This window comes from Halichoeres trimaculatus, unplaced genomic scaffold, assembly GCF_033239565.1.
Source record: "Halichoeres trimaculatus isolate MK-OKI-2021-1 unplaced genomic scaffold, fHalTri1.1 fHalTri1_scaffold_19, whole genome shotgun sequence".
NCBI classification, from domain to species: domain Eukaryota; kingdom Metazoa; phylum Chordata; class Actinopteri; order Labriformes; family Labridae; genus Halichoeres; species Halichoeres trimaculatus.
The window spans coordinates 24,098,239-24,119,615 of NW_027437197.1; the positions used below are offsets into that span (position 1 = coordinate 24,098,239).

General features: G+C 40.3%; 2 protein-coding genes across 3 annotated transcripts in view; both read right to left on the minus strand.

The window, feature by feature from the left end:
* asmt (acetylserotonin O-methyltransferase) overlaps positions 1-11,574 on the minus strand; it is a 33,938-nt gene extending 22,364 nt beyond the window's left edge. Inside the window, exons 1-6 of the mRNA XM_074695145.1 lie at positions 11,466-11,574; positions 10,491-10,595; positions 8,951-9,116; positions 8,160-8,334; positions 6,318-6,447; positions 5,751-5,819 (exon numbers count right to left, since the gene is read on the minus strand). Coding sequence (XP_074551246.1) covers positions 5,751-5,819; positions 6,318-6,447; positions 8,160-8,334; positions 8,951-9,052 — 476 coding nt within the window. The 5' untranslated portion in view covers positions 9,053-9,116; positions 10,491-10,595; positions 11,466-11,574. The remainder of the gene's footprint in view (positions 1-5,750; positions 5,820-6,317; positions 6,448-8,159; positions 8,335-8,950; positions 9,117-10,490; positions 10,596-11,465) is intronic.
* A 637-nt stretch (positions 11,575-12,211) lies between these two features.
* On the minus strand, positions 12,212-20,071 carry akap17a (A kinase (PRKA) anchor protein 17A). 2 transcript variants are annotated; one of them, XM_074695509.1, is made up of 7 exons: positions 19,913-20,071; positions 19,038-19,385; positions 18,735-18,953; positions 17,616-17,828; positions 16,763-16,911; positions 14,360-14,600; positions 12,212-14,244 (listed from the first exon to the last, which is right to left on the minus strand). In XM_074695509.1, exons 2-7 carry the CDS (start codon positions 19,362-19,364, stop codon positions 13,345-13,347), a joined length of 2,049 nt encoding a protein of 682 aa, XP_074551610.1. In that variant the 5' UTR covers positions 19,365-19,385; positions 19,913-20,071; the 3' UTR covers positions 12,212-13,344. The 2 variants fall into 2 exon arrangements, with proteins under 2 accessions (XP_074551610.1, XP_074551611.1); XM_074695510.1 differs by having other exon boundaries at positions 19,909-20,071.
* Positions 20,072-21,377: the final 1,306 nt, after the last annotated feature.

Here is a 21,377-nt window from a genome sequence, read left to right on the forward strand (position 1 = left end):
AGAATAGAAAGGCCTGTGGTGACCGCTGCTGCTCTGAGGAATCTCCACCTCATCACCCAGCACTCTGCCCTGCTGCACACACACACACACACCCACACACACTCACTGAGGACCTCTCTTCTGTTTCTCTAGATTCTTATTTATCCAAACTCTTCTGTATCAAAGTGATCAGCCATCTGATACAACTCTGGCCGACACGCTGACCTCTGGAGGAACTTTGAAAGTGACTCATTGTTGCGGCCTCAGAGTCTGATTACATTGGATGTGAAAAGATGAAATGACTGTGAGGCCAAACAGCAGACTGTCAGCTTTAATTTGGGAACATTTTTGGAGTTATTGAATGCCCCTGGACGATAAAATCTGCAGTCCTTTTTGTCCCTGATTAAACACATTTCTGCGCACGCTATCTCATTCTGTCTGTGATCAAACTGAGGACAGAGCGCTTCACATGATATCTCTGCCTGTTTACATCATTATAAAATCATCATGGTTTATGATCCACTCGCCTTCAGCATTGACATGTCTTGTATCTCTCAACATCCCCGCAGGTTCCTGTCATATCTGCACCCACTGCTGCTGCTATGCTTCCTGGCTGCCCGAGCAGTGTTTGTCTTGTCGCTTCAGCCTCATCAGCACTAACTGAAGACTGAGGGGTTTCATCTGAGGCACGGTCAAATGGATATTATCACATCAGTCATCAGTGTAATCATGTTCATGTGTGACCACAGTGAGCTGACCTGATTTCACACCAGACTTTTGTTTCATTTTAATAACTGGAGCTGTTTCTGGGTCTTTGCTGCTGATTCTTTTTTGGATCCTAAAACAGGACAGTGCCACTGTTGTAGCTTCAGTTTTTGACATTTGATGGAGGCCGTCGCTTTCTAAAGCTGCAGTTTGATCCACTTTCTTTGTGAAATGAGCAACTTGAGAATGAAATACTTCTAATGACTGTCCCATCAGTTTGTTCAGACGACCTTAAAACAAAGGTGTTTTTCTGACATTGGTGTAAAACTTTGTTTTTCACAGCAGGATGACTTAAAGGGTTGACATGATATTTTTCAGCTTTGAAAATTGTGTAAAGAGAGACAAATTTGATGATATGAACTTAAAATTTAATTCGACAGTATATTGTAATTTTGTTGTCACTCTTGTTATCTAAGTTTTTCTTACAGGCATTAAGGATGGGGTTGATGGTGGTGAAACTATCTCAAAGTTTTGTTTTCAAAACAGACCCAGTCAAAAATTAGAATTTTGATCTTCCAGATGTTACTTTCAATTTACGTAGGATATCAATTTGAAATGTTTGGGATAAATTTGTGCATCAATTAAAGGGGTGGTGAGGACATTATAGGTGATATACCTGATCCTAATCCACACTTTAAAATGAGATTGTCAGTGCCAATAGAGGTTATTCGTAAGTGCTACTTCAGGGCAGACAGGACTGGCTTGATGATTGAATTGTGTTTTTTTCTGCTGAAAACAATTTCTGTGATTCATTTTGTAGTGATGGTGGACACTGGAGCCTAACTGTCAGACAGAAAAAGGACAGAAGAGCAGAAGAAAGTTAAACAGGAGAGAGACAGAGCACGAGCTAAAGGCTAACACAGGAGCTAAACTGTTTGTGCTAATGTTGATTCCAACCCACAGTCAGCAGTTATTCTGCAGTGGTCTGTTCAAACTTGAGAGTCTATCAATAAAATGAAGAGTGAGGTTACGTTAGCTCTGCTTGGTAGATGACTGGCAGGACATAGCCAGGATTCACTAACGTTACACATTATAGACATGTCCTAGAGCACCAGGCTGCTAGTAGTGCTGGCAGGCTACAAAACTAAAGTATAAACTGACAAAGTTTGCTTATTGTCACATTTCACCTAAATACTTCACCTCAATGGACTCAAACCGGTAAAAAAATGTCTTGAATCTAGAAAATTTGTTTCAATCTGAACTCCATTTAATTCCAATACAAAGACACACCTTGTTAGAGCCAGTGGTGGTAAGGTAGTCCGGTTACAAAAAAACCCTCCTCACAGCATCTTTAAAAAGTGTCAAATTATATAATATGAACTTGAAATTAATTTAATATTGTGATTTTGTTGTCAGTCTTGTTATTTGAGTTTTTCTTACATCAAGGATGGGTTGATGGTGTTGAAACCATCTCAAAGTTCGGTTTTCAAAACAGGGTGAGTCCAAAATAAGATTTTTGATCTTCCAGTTGCTCATTTCTAGTCATGTAGGATGTCAATTTGAAATGTCTGGGATAAATTTGTGCATTAACCTCTTAAGACCCAGCGTCAACATATGTTGACATTACATTTCTGCCTCCCAGACCCATAATACTTTTTTTTTTTTTTTTTTTTAACTTTGACTGACTGACTGGCCAAATTTTTGTGAAATCACAACATTACACCCTTTTCATTGAAAAACAAACAAACAATGTATTTAAATACAATAACACTATGAACAATCAACTTAAAGAGAACTCATAACACAAATAATCAAACTTCCTGTAAAAAGACCAAGTTTAGTTATTATACTTATTAGGTCTTATGTATCCAAAAAGCAAGGTGAATTAAAAAATGCACACCAGACAAAAGCTCAGGTCTTAAGAGGTTAATTACCTTTATATTGTTGTACATTTTAATGAATGGCACAGATACAAATGAATAAATAGACATGAGGGGGTCCAATTAATGGCGTATAAAGGTCAGGTTCCCCCTGGTAAATCAGAAATTTGTAAAGTACATAATATAAAAATGTTTTTTCTGTTACTTTATGTGGGTAATTCTTTAATTCAACATCATTTAAAAAGCTTTGAATAACTGACAATAACAAATTACTCACTGTGTTTGAGGTTTAGCCTTCAAAGTAACATCTACACCGGCTGGTCACTTGATGAGGAACACCTGTTCAACTGCTCATTAGCCCAAATATCCAATCAGCCAATCACATGGCAGCAAGTCACCAAAGTTAGACAATGGGAAATTGGAAAAATGTTATGGTGTCTGATGAGCCTTGACTTCTGCTACAAGATGCAGATAATAGATTAAGATTTGGTGAAAACAACATCAGAGCATGGGTGTCAATATGGAGCAAAATCCCTGAGGAAAACTGTAAATTCAACACGTTTCCCTGAATGACTGTGTCTATTTATAGGCTTCAGATTCATCTCTGTGCATCTTAAAAATCTTAAATCCTCTCACTAATCTTCTCATCAAATTTCTCCTGCAATCTCGAACAGGAGAATTAAAGCTGCGGAAAGGACCGGAGCGTAAATTATTCAGGTTCTCTACATGCCTGGTTAAATGGCAATGAGTAAACAGAAATCTGACTCATCCACCCTGCTTTGAATCACCCTGCTTTCCTACAGCACTCACAGGGCGCTGAATGACTTCAGCGGTTGTTCCCCCTTGCTAATTTACCCTCAGTATTCACAGGGGGAATCAGCAGAGACAAACAACTGCTCCTCCACATTAAGTCAATTGTGTGCAGGTGTTGGAATTCTTTCATCGGGTTTTTTCCTTTTTAATCAATTAAAGCAGAATTGTAAATTTATCCGCAGATGGGTGCACTGGATCACATGTGAATGGTCCTTTTTTTAAATCCTTGTATTATAAGCATTTCTACTAATGAGCAAATTTTTCTAGAGTGTATGGATGTATGATGCAGGATTATTCATGCACAGCCTCTTACAAGCTGTGTTCTGCGAAAGCTTCAATCTGCATCAGCATGCATCTTAGTTTCTGCATTGTAGGAGTGAATTATTGTACATTCAGAAAGTCAATCATCTGCCTTTTTGTGTTGGTACACTGCATTTTAAAGGAGCTGTGAGGGGTTTGAAAGTGATCTTGAAAAAGTCTGTCCTCTAGATATATGCTTGATTGTAATCCACACTTTAAAATGAGATTATCAGTGCCAACATTAGAGGTCACACGTTCCCAATTGGGTTGAACAGGAGCGGATCAATTCACAGCACATCTAGGTTTCTATGACAAGTTTAGAAGTGAAACTTCTGTGTTTTTCTCTGTTGAAAACGATGTCTGTGATTAATTTTGTAGTGATGGTGGACACTGGAGCCTAACTGTCAGACAGAAAAAGGACAGAAGAGCAGAAGAAAGATAAACAGGAGAGAGATAGAGCACGAGCTAAAGGCTAACACAGGAGCTAAACTGTTTGTGCTAATGTTCATTCCAACCCACAGTCAGCAGTTATTCTGCAGTGTTCTGTTCAAACTTGAGAGTCTATCAATAAAATGAAGAGTGAGGTTACGTTAGCTCTGATTGGTAGATGACTGGCAGGACATAACAAGGATTTACTAATGTTACACATTACAGACATGTCTTAGAGCACCAGGCTGTCAGTTGAGCTAAATATAGACAGCTACTCAACTACATACAAACTGTCAGTGTTTACTTGTTGTCACATTAGCCTACAGATACGTTGGAGCACCGGGCTGCTGATACCACTACATATAGCCGGGTGCTCTGTCATTTTCTGCTACCCATCAATAATTGCTACTCTGTGGTTCTGCGCATGCACTTTATGTCAGTAGTGTCACACCTATTATTTTTGGCTCCCTGTGAGAACTGGGAGCATTATTTCATGGGGGGCAATTAAACTATCAAAATATGCTCCTCTACAATTTTGATTAAAAATAGGAGAAAATGCAAAAAGGCTAATTTTTAACATGGTAACGTTAGCATGCGCGATCATACACATCTGTTATGGACACAGCTATAGACAACGGTGGTAGCAAAATCTGATAAAGCAGCAAAAATAAACTGATGTATTCATCAGAAAACTCATCGGTAGCAAAATCTGGCAGAACACCGACTACTAGATAATGTTTCCCTGATGTCACATTTCAAACTGTAGCGCTAGGAAACTGTACTGATAAATACCTTACCGCAGCGCGTTGTATCCAGTAAAAAGTTGTCTTGGAAAAAGAAAATTTGTTTTGATCAGATCTCTATTTGATTCCAAAACAAACACACACACCTCGCTAAAAGTAATTTACAACAGTGTGTGTAAGACTCCGGGCCAGAGGGTGGCGAGGCAGTCCAATTAAAACAGATCCTCCTCATAGCATCTTTAATGCTAAGAATGAGAAATGTGCCTTTTCACATCTATTTCATCTACACATCAGACACCATTCCATCACAGCACATTGGTTCAGCAAATCATGGCCTGATGAGAACAAGAAGAGAGGATGTTTTAGCACGTTACTCCTCTGTGTGTCAGGTTTGATGGTTCCTCTTCCTTTGAGACTGGCGGTCTTTACAGCAGAACGCCTAGGGCAAACCGATCAAAACCTATTAGCAGCAAAGTGTGAAACTTTCAGCGTGTGACCCCAGAAAAGTGCTGACCAGCAGATCAGTGAAGCGATAAAACTGTGGGCACTAGATACTATAAACACATGAGACCTCAAGGACAGCAGCAGATGTATTCTCTCCCTCACCCCCGAGCTTCCTCACATCACTGCCCACACCGTCTCCCTCCTCTCACCCTCAGACGTCCCCTGCTTCCTAATAAATCCCACAAGTCTGTGTTTTTAGGGGGAAGAGGGAAGAAAGTGACAGGCAGGCTTTGGAGGAAGAGACAGGGGTAGAATGCGGATGAGCAAGGTTGTGTTTGGTCTTTTTGTGTGCCTGTGTGTGTGTGTGTGTGTGTGTGTGTGTGTGTGTGTGTGTGTGTGTGTGTGTGTGTGTGTGTGTGTGTGTGTGTGTGTGTGCCCGACCAAGACGGCTTCTTACCTGTAGAGAGCTTGAAAGAGATCTTCTGAACTGACTCCAAAAGCCTTTTCATACTGGTTTCTTCCCTCTCTGGAATAAGGAAAAATAAGAGCGCATGAGAAAAAATGAGATTTAGGCTATCTGTGTTACATCCACTGTGAAAATAAAATGATAATTACAGTTTGCCCTATCACGCTACTGTCTTATGGACCACTGTTTTGATCCCCCAAACAAGAACTAGTTATTTATTTTATTTCTTCCACCGCTGTTTCTGATGGATGGATGTGCCAGGCACACTGATTCCAGTCACACTGTCGGACAGCTGCTGGCTGCCCTCCCTCGGACATAACAATAAGACTGAAATCCATCTTGAGACACTGTCCAAACAGACGAGGAGGAGCTGAATCCAAATCCTCAGGCTGCAAAAAACACCTTCCACCTGCTTCCAAACAAACTCATTCAACCATGCTGAATCTATTAACTCCATTCCTATTTGGACCACTTTGATTACTTATTTAAAAAAGGAAGATTCTAAAAGTTATCATGATGATGCGCAAAATAAATTTCATGTAAGCTCTGAGTACTGACCTGATGGCATCAGTCAGGTAGTGCCAGCACAGGTAGATGGTTCTGGAGCTGTACTGGATGGACTGATAGAGGGATAAAGGCCCCGAGCGTGTCAAGTAGACTCTGGCCTGCTCTGTGTTACTGTACAAGACTGAAACAGAAAGAGAGGTGGGAGAGATGAAGAGTTGAGTTACTGCAGCCAGAGCAGTGTTTCCCAGTCCTGGTCCTGGGGACCCCCTGCCCTGCATGTTTTAGATGTTACCCCACTCCAACACACCTGATTCAAATGAATGGCTCGTTATCAGGCTTGAGCAGAGCTTGATGACGAGCTGATCATTTGAATCAGGTGTGTTGGAGTCAGGAACGTCTAAACCATGCAGGGCAGGGGGTCCCCAGGACCAGGATTGGGAAACACTATTCAAGGCAACAAACCTATTTTTGGCCTGTTACACTTTCACAATGCATCCAAGTTGTCATGAGATACTTTTAAAAAAGAAAAAAGACCTTCAGAAACCAGTGGCAGTGTTTGAATTTGTCATGTGACCCTCTGGAGGTCACTCAGGAGGTCACTCAGAATCCCTTTTTTCAGACTTTCTTTGCAAAGACCAACTCGGCCATTTCTCTCCTCAAAACTGTCCAATAGCTTTCTTAGGGCCTCTCTCTGTCTAGAAAAAAGTTCATATCAATTGGCAAATAAAGCTTAGTGTATCATAGTTTAATGTATTTTATTTGCTAATAAATTAATGTAAATACATAAAAATACAAATGTTGCCCTGAAGCAACATGGTACCATTATGAATTCACCATGACGACATTTTCAGAGCACGTGCTTAAATCCACTACACAGTTTTCCTTCATTTACAGAATGAACCTAACATCCCTCTGTGGCTCTTCAAACAGACAGAAGGTAGAGATAATGTTCTCTGTTGATGTTAGTGAGGATGAAGTAGAATTTAGTCACGATGAAGGCAATGGGCTGCAGGCAACTTTGCAAAAAGAAAGTAAGTGTGAGGATGAGGATGATAATGAAGAGGACAGTGAGGGTAAAAGTGCAGTGATAGTTATTACCAGAACAGGGACAGGGATCACTAGTATAAGTTAGGTTGTGAAATGCATTGATTATTTTTTTTATTTTTTTTTAACTTTTTTTATTTTTTAAATTCACTGCTTGCTGAGGACGTCTGGTTGTTTTTTCAGTTCCTCTTGGAGAAGTGCCTTAAAGAGCAGAGGAACTGTACGGTAAAACTTGCAGGAGCTTTCTTCAGGTCCCACAATGGAAGGGCAGTCTCTTCAATGCCACATAAGTGAAGTCTTTTATTAAATTGTTAATAAAAGACTTTGTTAAGTTGGATAAAATATGTTTAGACTCCTTCCAATGGGATGTTCCTCAATGGTACATTGTTCCCTGCAGGCAACGTTCAGACATGTTCCTTTTGACAAAAGGATACTTAATAATAAGTATTATTATTATCATTATTATTATTATTATTATTATTATTATTATTATTATTATTATTATTATTATTAAATTGATAAATTCCCTTTAATTTTTTTTTTCACTTTTATGGCATGCAATGTAAACTGTTGAGACCATTAATCATTATCTATGTTTTTTGAAAAAAAGTGTTGAAATTAAAATGATAAGCTCTTTTTTTTTTTACATTATGACCATTTTTGTACAGTTGTCTCATGGAAAAGCCTCAAAAAACACCATAAAAGATATATATATATATTTTAATTCCTTTGATTATGTATGTTTGGTCTATTTTAAGACAAAAAAAACATCACTTTTTCCAAACTGGTATCAGTATTTGTACCATAGGGGGTTAAAATATATATTTTTATATGAGTGCTGTCTCTGACCTTGTCCATTTTCCGTGTGTGCATTGAGGAGCTGCAGGCCGGTGCAGGCTGCCAACAGTCTCTGCATCCCATCCAGACTGGCTCCCACCACCTCACTGATCTCTTCTGCAGACAGGGGGCGCTCTGCACCCAGCAACACGTCAAACACACCCAGCTCACAGGAGGTGAAGACAGTCTGAGTCAGACAGAGGGAAAGAGATGATTCATTAATCTCTGTTCACACACTGAGTACTTACATCATTTGTATCACTTGTTACATAAAGCCTGATGCATTTTTTTTTAACTCATTGTTGCTTGTTTCTTAACCAATTATTTGAGTCATTCAAACTTTGAAAAACCCCAAAGGCAAGTTTTCTATCTGAAATATTCAATCTGTTTGACTTAAATAACACTTTGACTGATAATCTCAAACACAGGGAGCTTTTAAATATATATTTAACATGGGAAAATTCCAAGCATCATCAACCTAAAAACTCATGTAAAGTTTTTTCCTTTTCTTCTCTTTTTTTCCAATTATTCTAGAAATTTCTTGATCAAAATTATAAAGATAAATGTCCCACCATGCAGCCCTCAAAGCTGTTGGATTTTGTCCTGAATTGTCATCCAAGATACTCCATTCTTTTAGTCATAACAGGCCCGACGCTGTTACATAATCAACTGTCAGGAATGCAATTAGCTTAGTGAGGACATAAGCCAAAGGGGGTAAGAAGGACTCAGACTCTCACTATTAAAAAGTGGCTCTGTATCAGACTGTTTCATATGAGTTTGAGTGTAATTCATGTGTTTAGTACCTTAGAGATGAGGAACCCCTCCATGTACTCCAGGATCTTCTTTGGGTATGATTCAGCAGCAGGTGTCCCCTCACAGGGACCGGTGTCTCCACTTTCAGCCATGTCCACGCTGAACACAAAACCTCCTCTGCATGCAAAGTGGTCCTTCCTGCAATCGTGTCCTGCTCTGGAGACACTTCAACAGGTGTGTGTGAATGGCAGTGGAGACAAAGGCAAACTAAAGCTACGAGTAAATGCCCACCCAGCAGCAGCAGCAGCCACAGCAGCAGCAGCAGGACTGTGAGAGTGGCAGTGGGCTAAGCTGATTACAGCCAGATAACCCAGATTAGAGCAGGGGCTCAGTCTGAATTGGACAAAGAAACAACTTTGTGGCAACACACTGCTGCCTTGTTCAATATCACTCACACTTGGATGGAGGCATTCACTCAGTGCATTCTCATACCAGAGCTGCTTTACCCACAGTTTTCATGACCCCAAATGTGATTGACACTAGAGGAACAGCAAACTCCTGACAAGTGTCTTATGAAAGACGTGCTCCCTTTCTCCTATCCTTATGGTCTGATTGGACTCACGCTGAGAGACTAATGGCAGCAGCAGACCTAATGACACAGGCTGTCACGTCACACCCTTAGATGTGATTACACCGGTCACTTTTACTATTAATTATTCATCCACACAGTTATGGAAACAGCTGTGTAGAGGCGGGATGCAGGTGTGACAGCTGGGGTAAGGGGAGCCGTCACCTTGATCCTTCACTACGGGTTTGCAAGAGGTTCGTCTCTGGCTTAAGAAGGGCATTAGCATGGGGAAATTTATCATCATTAATTCAAGCAGATGTTTTTAAACGCTGACTGACAAAAAGCACTTCACCTTTAACCCCTTACTGCCTGAATTAATTACCAATAATAAAAATGAATTGTTTTTATGTGTTTTTATATTCTAACAGATGTTAAATCAAGTGGGGATTGTAAATTTGAGTATAGTACACACAATAGTTTATGTTAATAATATAGTTAATTTGAAAGTTTAGTAGTTATTTTAATGTAATGGTTAATGGTTTATAACTAATTTATAGTTATATTGATTATCAACTGACAACTAATATACTATAATATATAATATGATAAATAATATAATATAATGTAATATAATATAATATAATATAATATAATATAATATAATATAATATAATATAATATAATATAATATAATATAATATAATATAATTATATAATATACAATATAAAACAGAATAAAACAGAAATCATAGTTTTTAAGTTTGAATTTAAGGTGTTTAAGCTAAGGTCAATGAGGCTTACAGGCCATAGATAAATTGAAACTCAAAATTTGTAATGATCACAAGAACTGGGGTCAATGAAAGACATTCTTACACAGAAAGTTATATTTGTATTATTTCAGTATTAATGATGAGTCTTAATGGACCAGGAAAACAAAGATATGAAACATAAAACAAACACAACATGAGGGTCAAAGGTCACATGTTTCTATCATCACAATGGAGCAGAAGACTTTTACTCACCACCCACTGGATTAGATTCACCTGCAGCTGCTAGTGTTGGAGATTTTCCTGATGATGAAAACACCTCGACCCGTGATCCAAATGTAGCCTCTACACAGGTAAGATCTCTGGACAAACCAAGACAGACAGACTTAGATCAAACTTTCCTCCACTCTTATAGCCCTTCAGTGACGGCACTGTTTTCTGTTTCGCCCAGTTCATCACTATAGAGATGAACTATGGCCAAACTAATGATCACACTTCATTGAGGATGACACTTCCTGTAAACGGGCTTATCAAACTGGAACACGTTGGAGCACGTTTTGCCAAGTTTCCTTTCTGACTGCTGGGAACATGAACTACCTTTACCAAACATCAAACACATTTATCCAATCAGCCAATCACATGATTAAGAGATGGTAGACAACCAGCTGAAGAGGTGAGGTGATTTATGGAACAGAGGAACACTGACTTTGGACTTCAACTAAACACATGTTAGTATTTTATCTATCCCCTTGAAATTTGCCATCTCATTTTCAAGGGCTGTCCTTGACACATAAATACAATGGTTGATAACACAAAATCACAATGAATGTAAATCCTGAACATAATCAAAAATATTTAAATACAAAGACACATACACCACACACACAATCATTCACACTTATGCTTCCCAAAGTATAGGCATCCACCAACCCTATACTTATTCCAATCTGATGGAGCTTTGAACTAAATTAAATTTTCATTGAGGAAGTCATTTTAGCAAAAACAGGAATCCAAGCAAGTTATGTCTTCTTTTTGATAAATATCTTTTTTTTTTTTTTAACTTGGTATAAGCTGTATTCCAATGGCAGCTCAAGAAAAAAATATTTTAAGATATTAAGACGGAAATGATTCCTGTAATACTTGTAAGGAGTTAAAAAAAAAAAAAAAGTTAAAATTTACCCTATTGAATTGTCAGTTTTGTCAACTCTTAACAAGCAAATCAGGTTTTACCTTTTCATCTCCTGATATCTTGAAAACGGACATTAATGCTGACTTCTAAGGGCAGTTTGCCTCATAATAATGACTAATAGAAATAATTTTAAAGGTATATGGAACTGTAAACAAACAGAATCCAACAATTTACTCTCACCAGCCTCTTGATTAGGAACACCTGTTCATCTGCTCGTTAACCCAAATGTCTAATCAGCCAATCACATGGCAGCAACTCAATGCATTAAGGCATGAAGCCACGGTCAAGACGACCTGCTGAAAGTCAAACTGAGCATCAGAAAAGAGTTCAAGTGGCTTCATGTGTGACATGAGAGTCTGATGTGAACAGGAAACTGAGATTACTATTCAGATTTGAAAAACTTCACCTGGTCAAATAAGTCTCAATTTAAGCCATATTCAGATTTTAAGATCAGATTGTTGGCACACCTTAGGCCTCTTTCTACCAATTGAGCACCATTTAAACACCAAAACCTACCTGGGTAGTGTTGCAGACCAAGACCATCCCTTAATGACCACAGTGCACCCGTTTTCTGATGGATACTCCCAGCAGGATAACGCTCCATGTCATCAGATTTAATCCAGTACAGCAACTTTTGGACATGGTACAAGGCAAGATATGCAGCGGACAAATCTGCATTAACTCTGTGAGGCTGAGAATGCTCGCAGCATCTACTTTGAGTCTCCGCCACAAAGACTTAAGGTAGTTCTGAAAGATACACAGGGAATGAAAAATCGCTACACACATTTGAGCTTGTTTTTTATTTTAACCCTGAATGCAAGACATGCTCTGTGGATCACGAGCATACAGTACACTGAACACGAGATTCACCATGACAAGAAAAAAGTCAGATGTTAACACGACTTAACTCAAATGCCTTTCTCAAAGCTAAAACAGGAAGTGCACACCTTGCTTTCATTTTATTTCTTATTATTTCAACTTTTAACATCAAGTCTTCACAGAACTCGCTGACTCACATCATATCATCTTTTTAAGAAAGTAAAACAGCATTAGGAAATCATGAAATCAGAGAATTCTGTTGTGTCACTGCAAAACTTAGGAAAGCAAACCAAAAAAGCACAATGGAATCAAGTCAGTCTTCAAGTCGCCATAAACAGGATGAAATGTTCCTCACAGGCTGTGAAAACTTCACATTGTAATGGGAAAGCCACCGTTTGTTCAGGTCACGTCCACTCTGAAGTCTCTTGCTGCCTCCATTCCAATTGTGTCGGCTGGAGATGCTGTGGTTTATTTCCTGTTAGGCTACGAGTGTGGACAAAGAGGCTGGTGCGTCATCGAAACAACAAAGATGAATTATTCCTCGTAAAACTTCACACACCTCACTGTAAGTCATGCACAAAGACGACTTGCTTTCGGAAAACGAGGGTCACCAGGAGACACAGTGAGCCTAACATTCCTATCAGACGATTAAAGATGTCACTTTATTACAGTTTTTATTACGCTGACTCTTATTAGTCTGGTGTTCTTCAGTTAAAGTGTTTCTTCTTTGCTTTTTTACAAAATGAATCACAAAAAACTTCTGTGAAACGTATTATAACTGGCATTCTGCGCTAAAATGTTCAATACTTGAAGATAAAGTTGCTGCAGCTTCAATCCAATAAAATGACGTGTAAAAAAATGTAAAACATAAAAGCAACCCTCTAGAATCTACTGCAGTTTCACACATGCTTTAAAAATTAAGTCTAAAATGTTTGTTTTTTGTTCACTCAGGGAGTTTTTTCTCTGTATTAATGGAGTTGAAATGTTCAGGAAAAGGCCGTTTGGTGTGCTGCCACATCACGTTTCTTAATTACTGATTCCAGAAATTTCTCTAACGGGTTTTAAATGGTAAGCCGGACTAAACGGATAGCATTGATGAGATCAGCGTCGTCTTGAGTGGCTCCGCTCTCTGCTGTGTCTCCTGTACCTCCGACTGTACTGACTGTGACTCCTCCTCTCTCTGCTTTTACCGCTGCTCCTCGAGCTGCCTCTGCGGGGACTCCTCCGGCGGCTTCTCCCCCTGCTGTAGCTCCTCCCCCTGCTGTAGCTCCTCCCACTGCTGCTCCTGCTTCTGTCCCGGCTGGAGCTGGTGCTCTTGCAGTAGTGGCTGTAGCTGCGCCTCTGCCCGCTGTGGTAGCTGGAGCTCCTCCTGTGGCGGCTGGAGCTCCGCCTCGAGCTTCTCCGCCTCCTGCTGTAGCTGCGGGAGTGCCTCCTCCTTCCCCGGCTGTAGGATCTCCTTTCTGTGTGGTAGCGCCCTCGGTTTCTGTCTCGTTCTCGGTCCCTTGCTTGCTCCCTGCTCCTTCCCATCTCATCTCTCCTTCTTTCCCGCTCCTTTCCTCCCCTCCTCTCCTCTATTGCTCTGTTTCTTCCCAAACCTAAGGAGTGGCCACCAGCTTTGGGCGCCTGCTTCTCTTTACTTTCCCCTCCCTTTAACCCGTTAACCAGTCCCAGGACTCCCAGCATCAGCTCGTTGCCCACAGGATTCGAGGCCTCCTCGCTTGTTTCCGGGTCATCCTGTGCACCTGGAGGTCTCGTGGTTCTGTCACTGCTCTTCTTCAACATGTTGCACAGCAGTCGCTCCCTCAGCTCCTTCTCCCTGCGCTGCAGCTCCAGAGCTCGCTCCTTCTCCACCTCCACCCTCCTGAGCTCCTCCTCTTGTTTGCGTCTGCAGGCCTCCAGCTGCTGCAGGCGGGCGAGCTCCTCCTTCTGGCGAGCCTGCTCCTGCCTCTCCCGCTCCTCTCGTTCTGCTTTCTCTTTCTCCTCCTGCTGCTGCTTCATGGTCTGGAGAAGAAAAGAGAAAATTGAAGACGGTAAATTCATAAACATAAAAGCTAAAACCTTGTCTGTTTTACTTCCCAGGTTTATGTTTGTGGTTTGTACATCGGGCACACTCTACCTTGGCCCTGGCCAGCAGCTCAGCGATGAGCCGGATGGATTCCAGGTTACGCTGAGCCAACAGCAGCCTCCTCTCCTCCATGGCGATCTTCATCTGCAGCTTTTTCTGCTCCTCTTCCTGCTGCCGTCTCACCCTCTTCAGGTTCTTCCTCTCCTCTCGCTCTCGCAGCTTCTGCTCTCGCTTTCGGATCTTCTCCTCCTTCTTTCTCTCCTTCTCCTCCTCTTCCTGCTCCTTCTGTTTCCTGTGGATGAGTCAAAATTTTCTTGCTCACCACTTAGTATTACCACTGACTGGTTTCTCAGTTTCTATGTGTAATTGTGTGCTATTTCATCTTCCTTTTGGACCACTGTAGATAAGCTACGGCTTTTGAGCACAGGTGAAATGCTTCTCGTGTTGGACGGACAGCAGTAAAAAAATCACTGTAGTACTTTGAGTTTGAGCTCACATACACTAACACAACTGGTGCAGCAAATCAAACTGACAGCAGCCAACTGTAAAGCCCCATTTCCACCAAGCAGGTTTAGATCAGTACAGTTTGGTACAGGTTGGGTCGGTTAAGCCTGGTCCTTTTTGGTTTTCCACAGACAACTGTGCCCCCTCTTGGTAGGCGGCTGTCAGCTGGATTCTGATAGCTACATCAGCTACATGATAGCATGATGCCATAGCAGTACGACACAGTGTGCCCCACTAATAACTCCAATGAAGAAGAAAAACGCGACAAAGAGCAACGGTGGGAGACATCCAGCAATTCGTCTTCTTTGTGATTTTCATGTGGCTCTTTGATACAAAGAACAATCAACACCAGGAGAAATTCAGCTGCTGACGCATGGCAAGTGACAACTCTTTTGAATAACCAGCTGACTGCAGTTTGTAGCCCCACCTTCTGGGATCAGATTGGTTTAGTCTGGCACCCATACGGAAGGGTCCAAAAAAGTGGGACGGCTCGTCTCAGTTATTTGGGGATCTGTCCTGGGATAAGTCATTGGTAACACCATAAAATGCGTGATGTACCAAGAGAAATCAAAATGTACTGCTTTGTGGAAACAAGGCTTAAAAAACATTTAAAAGAGCGGTTTCAAGAACACTCTGACAGTCAAGACTATAAATGCGATTAACCAAATTTATAATTGAAATTCTGAGATTACGTCGATAAGAAAAATAATTGACAGCTTAGATTGTTACAAGCAGAAGTTTTTTTTTCAAATAAGAATAACTGTAAAAAAAATTAAAACAGATGTTTTTGAAATTACAGTTTTGGCCGTTCCATGATTGAATGAGCGTTCTTTTATTCAGCTTTGAAATTAGTGATAAACTTGACAAGTAAACTGAGTGAGTGTGAGACTGATCACAAATTAAAGTAAACTTCCTTTTCAGAACAGACATCAAACAAAACAAGAGAAATGACTTTGATCAACTGAATTTGACTAAGGATGTATTCACACCTGGATCGAATGGGGCAGCTGTTCCAAAACGGTGAGCCCCTGCCTGAAAGTCTGGTTTGTTTGGGCATATGTCAACACAGCAATCGAACACAGAAATCGCATAACAAGTGTGTTGAGACCGCAAAAGAACCCGGTGGTCTCAGCTCATTTCATCCGAGCCCTGTTGCAGTTCCTTTGCAGTGAGAACACACTCACCTCAGTAACCAACTCAACTGACTCATAACTGTGGTTTACACAGCAGTAATGGGGGCCAGCCCATCTTCATCTGTGGGGCGTAGGGACGGGTACCTTTCACATTTAAAACAATGCGTTACCAATACCTGGTACCTGGAAATCGGTACTGGTACTCAACAATAACAATTTTTGGTACTTTTTTGTGTTTATGTGGTAAAAAATATCAATTTGTTTAATAATAAAATGCAAATAAATTTCAATTTAACAAATTTACTCTACAATATATAACCGTGCAATGTTGTGTTCATGTCCAGCAAAGAAAATTGCTTCCTCTTCAACTCCTTCACAGTCACAAGGATGCATTTAGGTACTTCAACATGGTACCTTTTGGTCTGTACCTATAAAAGTACCTAATTCGGTACCCATCCCTAGTGAGGTGCTATGTCTTCACCATAACAGGTGCATCAGCACATTGTTTTCCTAACGCAGTCTGGATGAAAAACTACATGAGCCAGATAAACACGACAACACAAACTAGCCACACACACTGCTGATGCTCTATGGCTGTTGCTCTTCCCAGAGGAAAGCAGTTAAGAACCTGAATGAATGAAGATGAGGAAAGTCCTCTGGCTTTCTGGTAAGATTTCTGACCAATGGGAGAAAAATGTCATTGCGTGTGGTGTTTGTTTACAACTCTGGATCACAAGAGACTTTGCTGTATGAACACAAACAATCCAAGTGACGTCCTGAAGCCATAAATGTGAATACACCCTTAGTATCTAAGTACCTCTCCTCCTCCTTACGCCGCTCCTCTTCTTCCTTCTCCCGCCGTTTCTGCTCCTCTCTCTGCCTCTCCAGCTCCTGTAACTTCAGACGCTCCAGGCTTCTTCTCTTCAGAGCAAACTCACTCAGGTGTTTGCTGGTGTCGAAAGTAACCTTAGGAAACAAATATACACAGATATAGTTACACCAACACAGAAAAAAACAGTCAGAGTAAATCAGAGGTTGAGGAAAACAAATATTGAAATATCTTGGTTCCAATTGCTTGATGACAATATAATTATCCAAGACATATGTTTTGATGCTGTAATGATATTTGCCTCCACGTTACACTCTGTATTAACACGCTGATCATCAGTAGGGGTTTACCCTCTTTTTGTTTCAATTTTTCTTGTGAATACTTTTTTCCTGCTTATCTATCCTTACTTTTGATTTGACAGGGTAGCTTTATAAGATGGATTAAGAGGCCTGGCTCTCCCTGACCCTCATTACTTTGGAAGTAACAATGACACAGCCTCAATTCTCGTTCCACTTCAAGGTCTTAAGGCATCTCTGAAAGCCTGAACAACTCCATCTAATTGATAAAATCTGCCTCTGTGCAAAACCCAACTGCTTGAAAACACTGGTGACGCCAGAGATGTGCTATCTCTGGGAGACGACCTCTGTCCTAATTGATTCATAGATCAAATGTTAAGCATTACTTAAATGAAAATGTGGTTCAAACCTTGTTAATATGAAATAAAAATATAGGCTTGTTTGGGCCTGTGGCTTTGAAAAGCTGCAATTCAAAAACATATATCATGATGTAGACTATGTTTTTATTTAATCTCAGAGGAAATATTTCAGAGGTCCTTCAGTACCTTGATGTTGCAGGCTACAGCCTTCCCATCGTCTCCTTTCATCATCAGCTTCATGCTGCGCAGGGTGTCCATCGCCTTGGTGAAACCACAATACTCCTGGTACTGGACATAAGCCTCAAAGTTCAGATGACCCCCAAAACTGAATGTGCTGAAGTTCTTGTCCATCATCTCTTCCCTGTATGGGTCCAGCATGGGGATGTCAACATTTCGTACCTGCAAACAAAATGAATGAATATTAAAAAAATCTAATCGTATTTATTTTTTGCTTTTTTTTATCATTCATGTTACGACAGTTTGATCAAAGGCGGGTACACACTACAGGATAATGGGGCCGATTTTTTGTCCCGATCTTCCCTTTATGATCAAAGCCAGCAAAGGCCCGAATGTCTGATGTCTGCAAAGACATTGTGTGTGACTTACATGTGGTGTGGGGTATGCTTGGTGTGATTTTGTTCGGTCTAAGCCACTCCAAAGGCCTCTGATTTAGAGATCTTAGATAATAAACATGTTAAATATTTCCGACTAGAATTCCTGTAGTGTATGTTGCTCCAAAAGGAGATGAGCAGATATATCATGTAATGTTGCGTGTCCCGGACAATCATGCCACTCGTGACGCGGGCTAACTCAGCTGACTAACCAAAGAAAAAGTAAGAAATCTATCTGTAATACTGTAATACTCACACTGTTATTCATTCAGCCCATATCCCTGTCATCTTCATAACTTTTTCCATAATCTTTTTTCTTTTTTTGTGTTATTTTTTCAAAATTTTAGAGACTGAAAACAACAATCATTGCTTTTTCCTGTTTGTCAGTCATGTTTGTTCACACCGAAGTCACGTTGTACTACGCGAGATTTGGAATATTGAGTGTGAAGAAGCTGATTCTCTGCTGAAGAATCAGTTAGTGTGTGGTTTGCTCCAGAGTGCAAACCACACACTTTAAGATTAGAAGAGAGAGATCTTGTGCGATCAGTCTTTTATCATCAAGTGTGTGCTCCCTAAATGTGTGAAGGTTTGAAGAATCCTGTAATGTGTGCCAGCCTTTACGTGAACTCAAAGTTCCATATTCTGATCATTTTCATTTCAAATATAAAAAAGCATGAACAGAACTGTGCACCACCTTTCCAAATGTCTGGAATACAGCAGTGAGAACTTCCTCAGAGGGCCGATCTGGCAGCTGGCTGTCCTTCTGACTGAACCAGCGGCATGGAAGTCCCTCCAGGTGAATGGTGTCAGGCCTCTCTCCTGGTAGAGTTTCATTCATGTCCTTTGCATCACGGAAGAAGGAGTCCCAGTCATGGCGTGTGGGGAAGTCCACCTTATTCTCTACTGCGCGAACCTGAGGGTGATGATAATGATAAGAAAGGTCAGTATACAGAAAGCACAGACGCATACAGTCTAACTTAAGTTTCACCAGCCTTACCTTTAAAACATCAGTAAATCCACTCAGTTTGATGCTCTTCCCGTCCAAACGGCTCAGCAGGCTTTTCACCACTGTCTTGTTCTCCACCTCTCCCTCAAAGCGGATGAAGTCCATGGTGCTCTTGGAGATCCTCAGAACAGAAAACTGATCCGGTGCAACCATGCCCTTCACTCTCTCCATCACTTCCCAGTTGGAGATGCTCTTGCCCGGTAGTTTGAGCTGCGGCAGCGCCACACTGATGGTCATCTTGGCTATGGGCTTGAGGTAAAGGTTGTACTCCGTGGAGAGGCACACTGCCTCTGCAGTGTCATGGACAATAGTTGTCATCGTTGCCAATATGTAAGGAGGCTGCAAGGGATTAAAGACAGAGACGAAAGGCTGCTTGTGATCACTTTTCCACCAACATGTAAACACTAGGCTAACGAGGCTAACAGCTTAATATAACAATGCTGCCTATGAATGTCAGCTTTATCAGCGACTGAGTAGTTAGAGAACTCTATCATGAGAATGTCTAGCCTACTAAATAATGTTCATTTTTAAGAAATGTCAACATCTAAAATGTGTCCAAATAAAAGCGTGGGCAGTATGTTTTTTTACTAGCTTCGCTGTTTACGATATCTGGCTAACATTAGCATCAGATAGCGGAGGTAAACTCTCCCTTTTAAGGTTTAGAAGTAGTGTTTTCCTCCAAATGTATCCAGAGAAAACAGCAGAGCTTCAAGTATATCAGGTAAATAACCATATCGTACGTTACTGCCATTTCAAGTCGTTTGGTAAACGTTAGCTTATGAAAACATCTAGCTTTAACAATCGCATTTTACTTTAACCGCGCGAAATGCCCGTTATTACGGTAAAATTCATCGACACCCACCTACCCAGCATCAGTTAGCCTCCCGGTAGGTGTGCAGGAAATAAATGAATGATTGTTTGGATTTATAGCGAGCCACACACAGTAGAAAGGGAAAAACATACAACCACTACATGCTACTTCTGTTTGTAGTGAACTTTGACCTCAGAAAGGAACAACAAGCTTCGGCAGATGAGCGACAGCTTTTACAGACAGCGACACCACGCGGTGAAGGGGCGTACTACAAGAAACTGACGTTATCGGTTCCTGGAGTTCGACCAGTGGAAAAAACCCATAAATGATTCACGTATGTTAAGAAAAAGGAATACATTGGTCATCTGGCATAGTTTTTACTTAAATTTTCATTAATTTTATTTCATTTTAAATTTTATCTGGTTTTATGTTTTTATGAATCTCAGTATTGTATTCTGTTATTTTTGCTGCTTTTAATCTGCACGGCACTTTGGTCACCTTTAGTTGTATTAAATGTGCTCTATAAATAAAGTTTGAGTTGAGTTGAATTGAATTGTAAGACTCACAAATGTTTTTTTGTTTTTTTTCCTAGGTGAAATTTTTATTTACAAGGAAAAATCTGTGAAGCGGGCCTGTCCCTTTCCCTGGCAAAGCTTGAGCTGCACAATCCTCGGTTTTTAAATAAATAAATAAAAAAATATTAATAATAAAAAAAATTATTAATCAATATTAGATTTAAGTAGTTTTTTTCACATTAACTAAAAACTTAATTTATACAGATAGTTATTCCATACAACAGTTGGTTTTGCTGTTGTTAGCTGTAGTTGTAATCCTGTATTTATTTATTTATTTATTTATTTATTTATATATATTTTTTGATAAGTGGATTAGCTCTGGCCCTGTCTTATTAGAGTGTCCTAGGAGAAAATGAATAATTTAATGATGATAATAATAATAATAATAATAATAATAATAATAATAATAATAATAATTAGTTAATTAAAAGTCTTTTGATTAATTTGAGATCAGTTGTGTTAAGATAGGTGGAGGTTTTTTTTTTTGTAGCACTAATATGCCTTGTGACAAGTGAGGTTAGTGGGGGCTCCATGTAGCATTGTGTATCAGAGAATAACAGCATCTAGCAGGAAGTGCTCACTTGTAACCAGTTTTTTGGCTATCTGAGACAGAGCACATCATCTGTTACCCTGATGGCCATTTGGCACCGATGGATCAGAGTCAGACGATAAATGAACACCATCATAGATATGCTAATTGTTAGTGGAGAGAGTGTGAGATGGGGTTACATTGGACATGGATTAGTCCAACAGCAAAAAGCCCCGGGCGAAAAAGTTGGCACAGTTTCCCTGAAAAGATTGCAGAGGAATTTACATAATAGGCATTAGTCCCTTCACTTTGTATGTAGGTCAGTAGCTGCAGTCAGACTGCCTCTCTACTGCCTCCTGATCAGCAGCAATTTAACAAATGGGCTGCCTTGGGCTACGAGGCCCACAGATCCACTG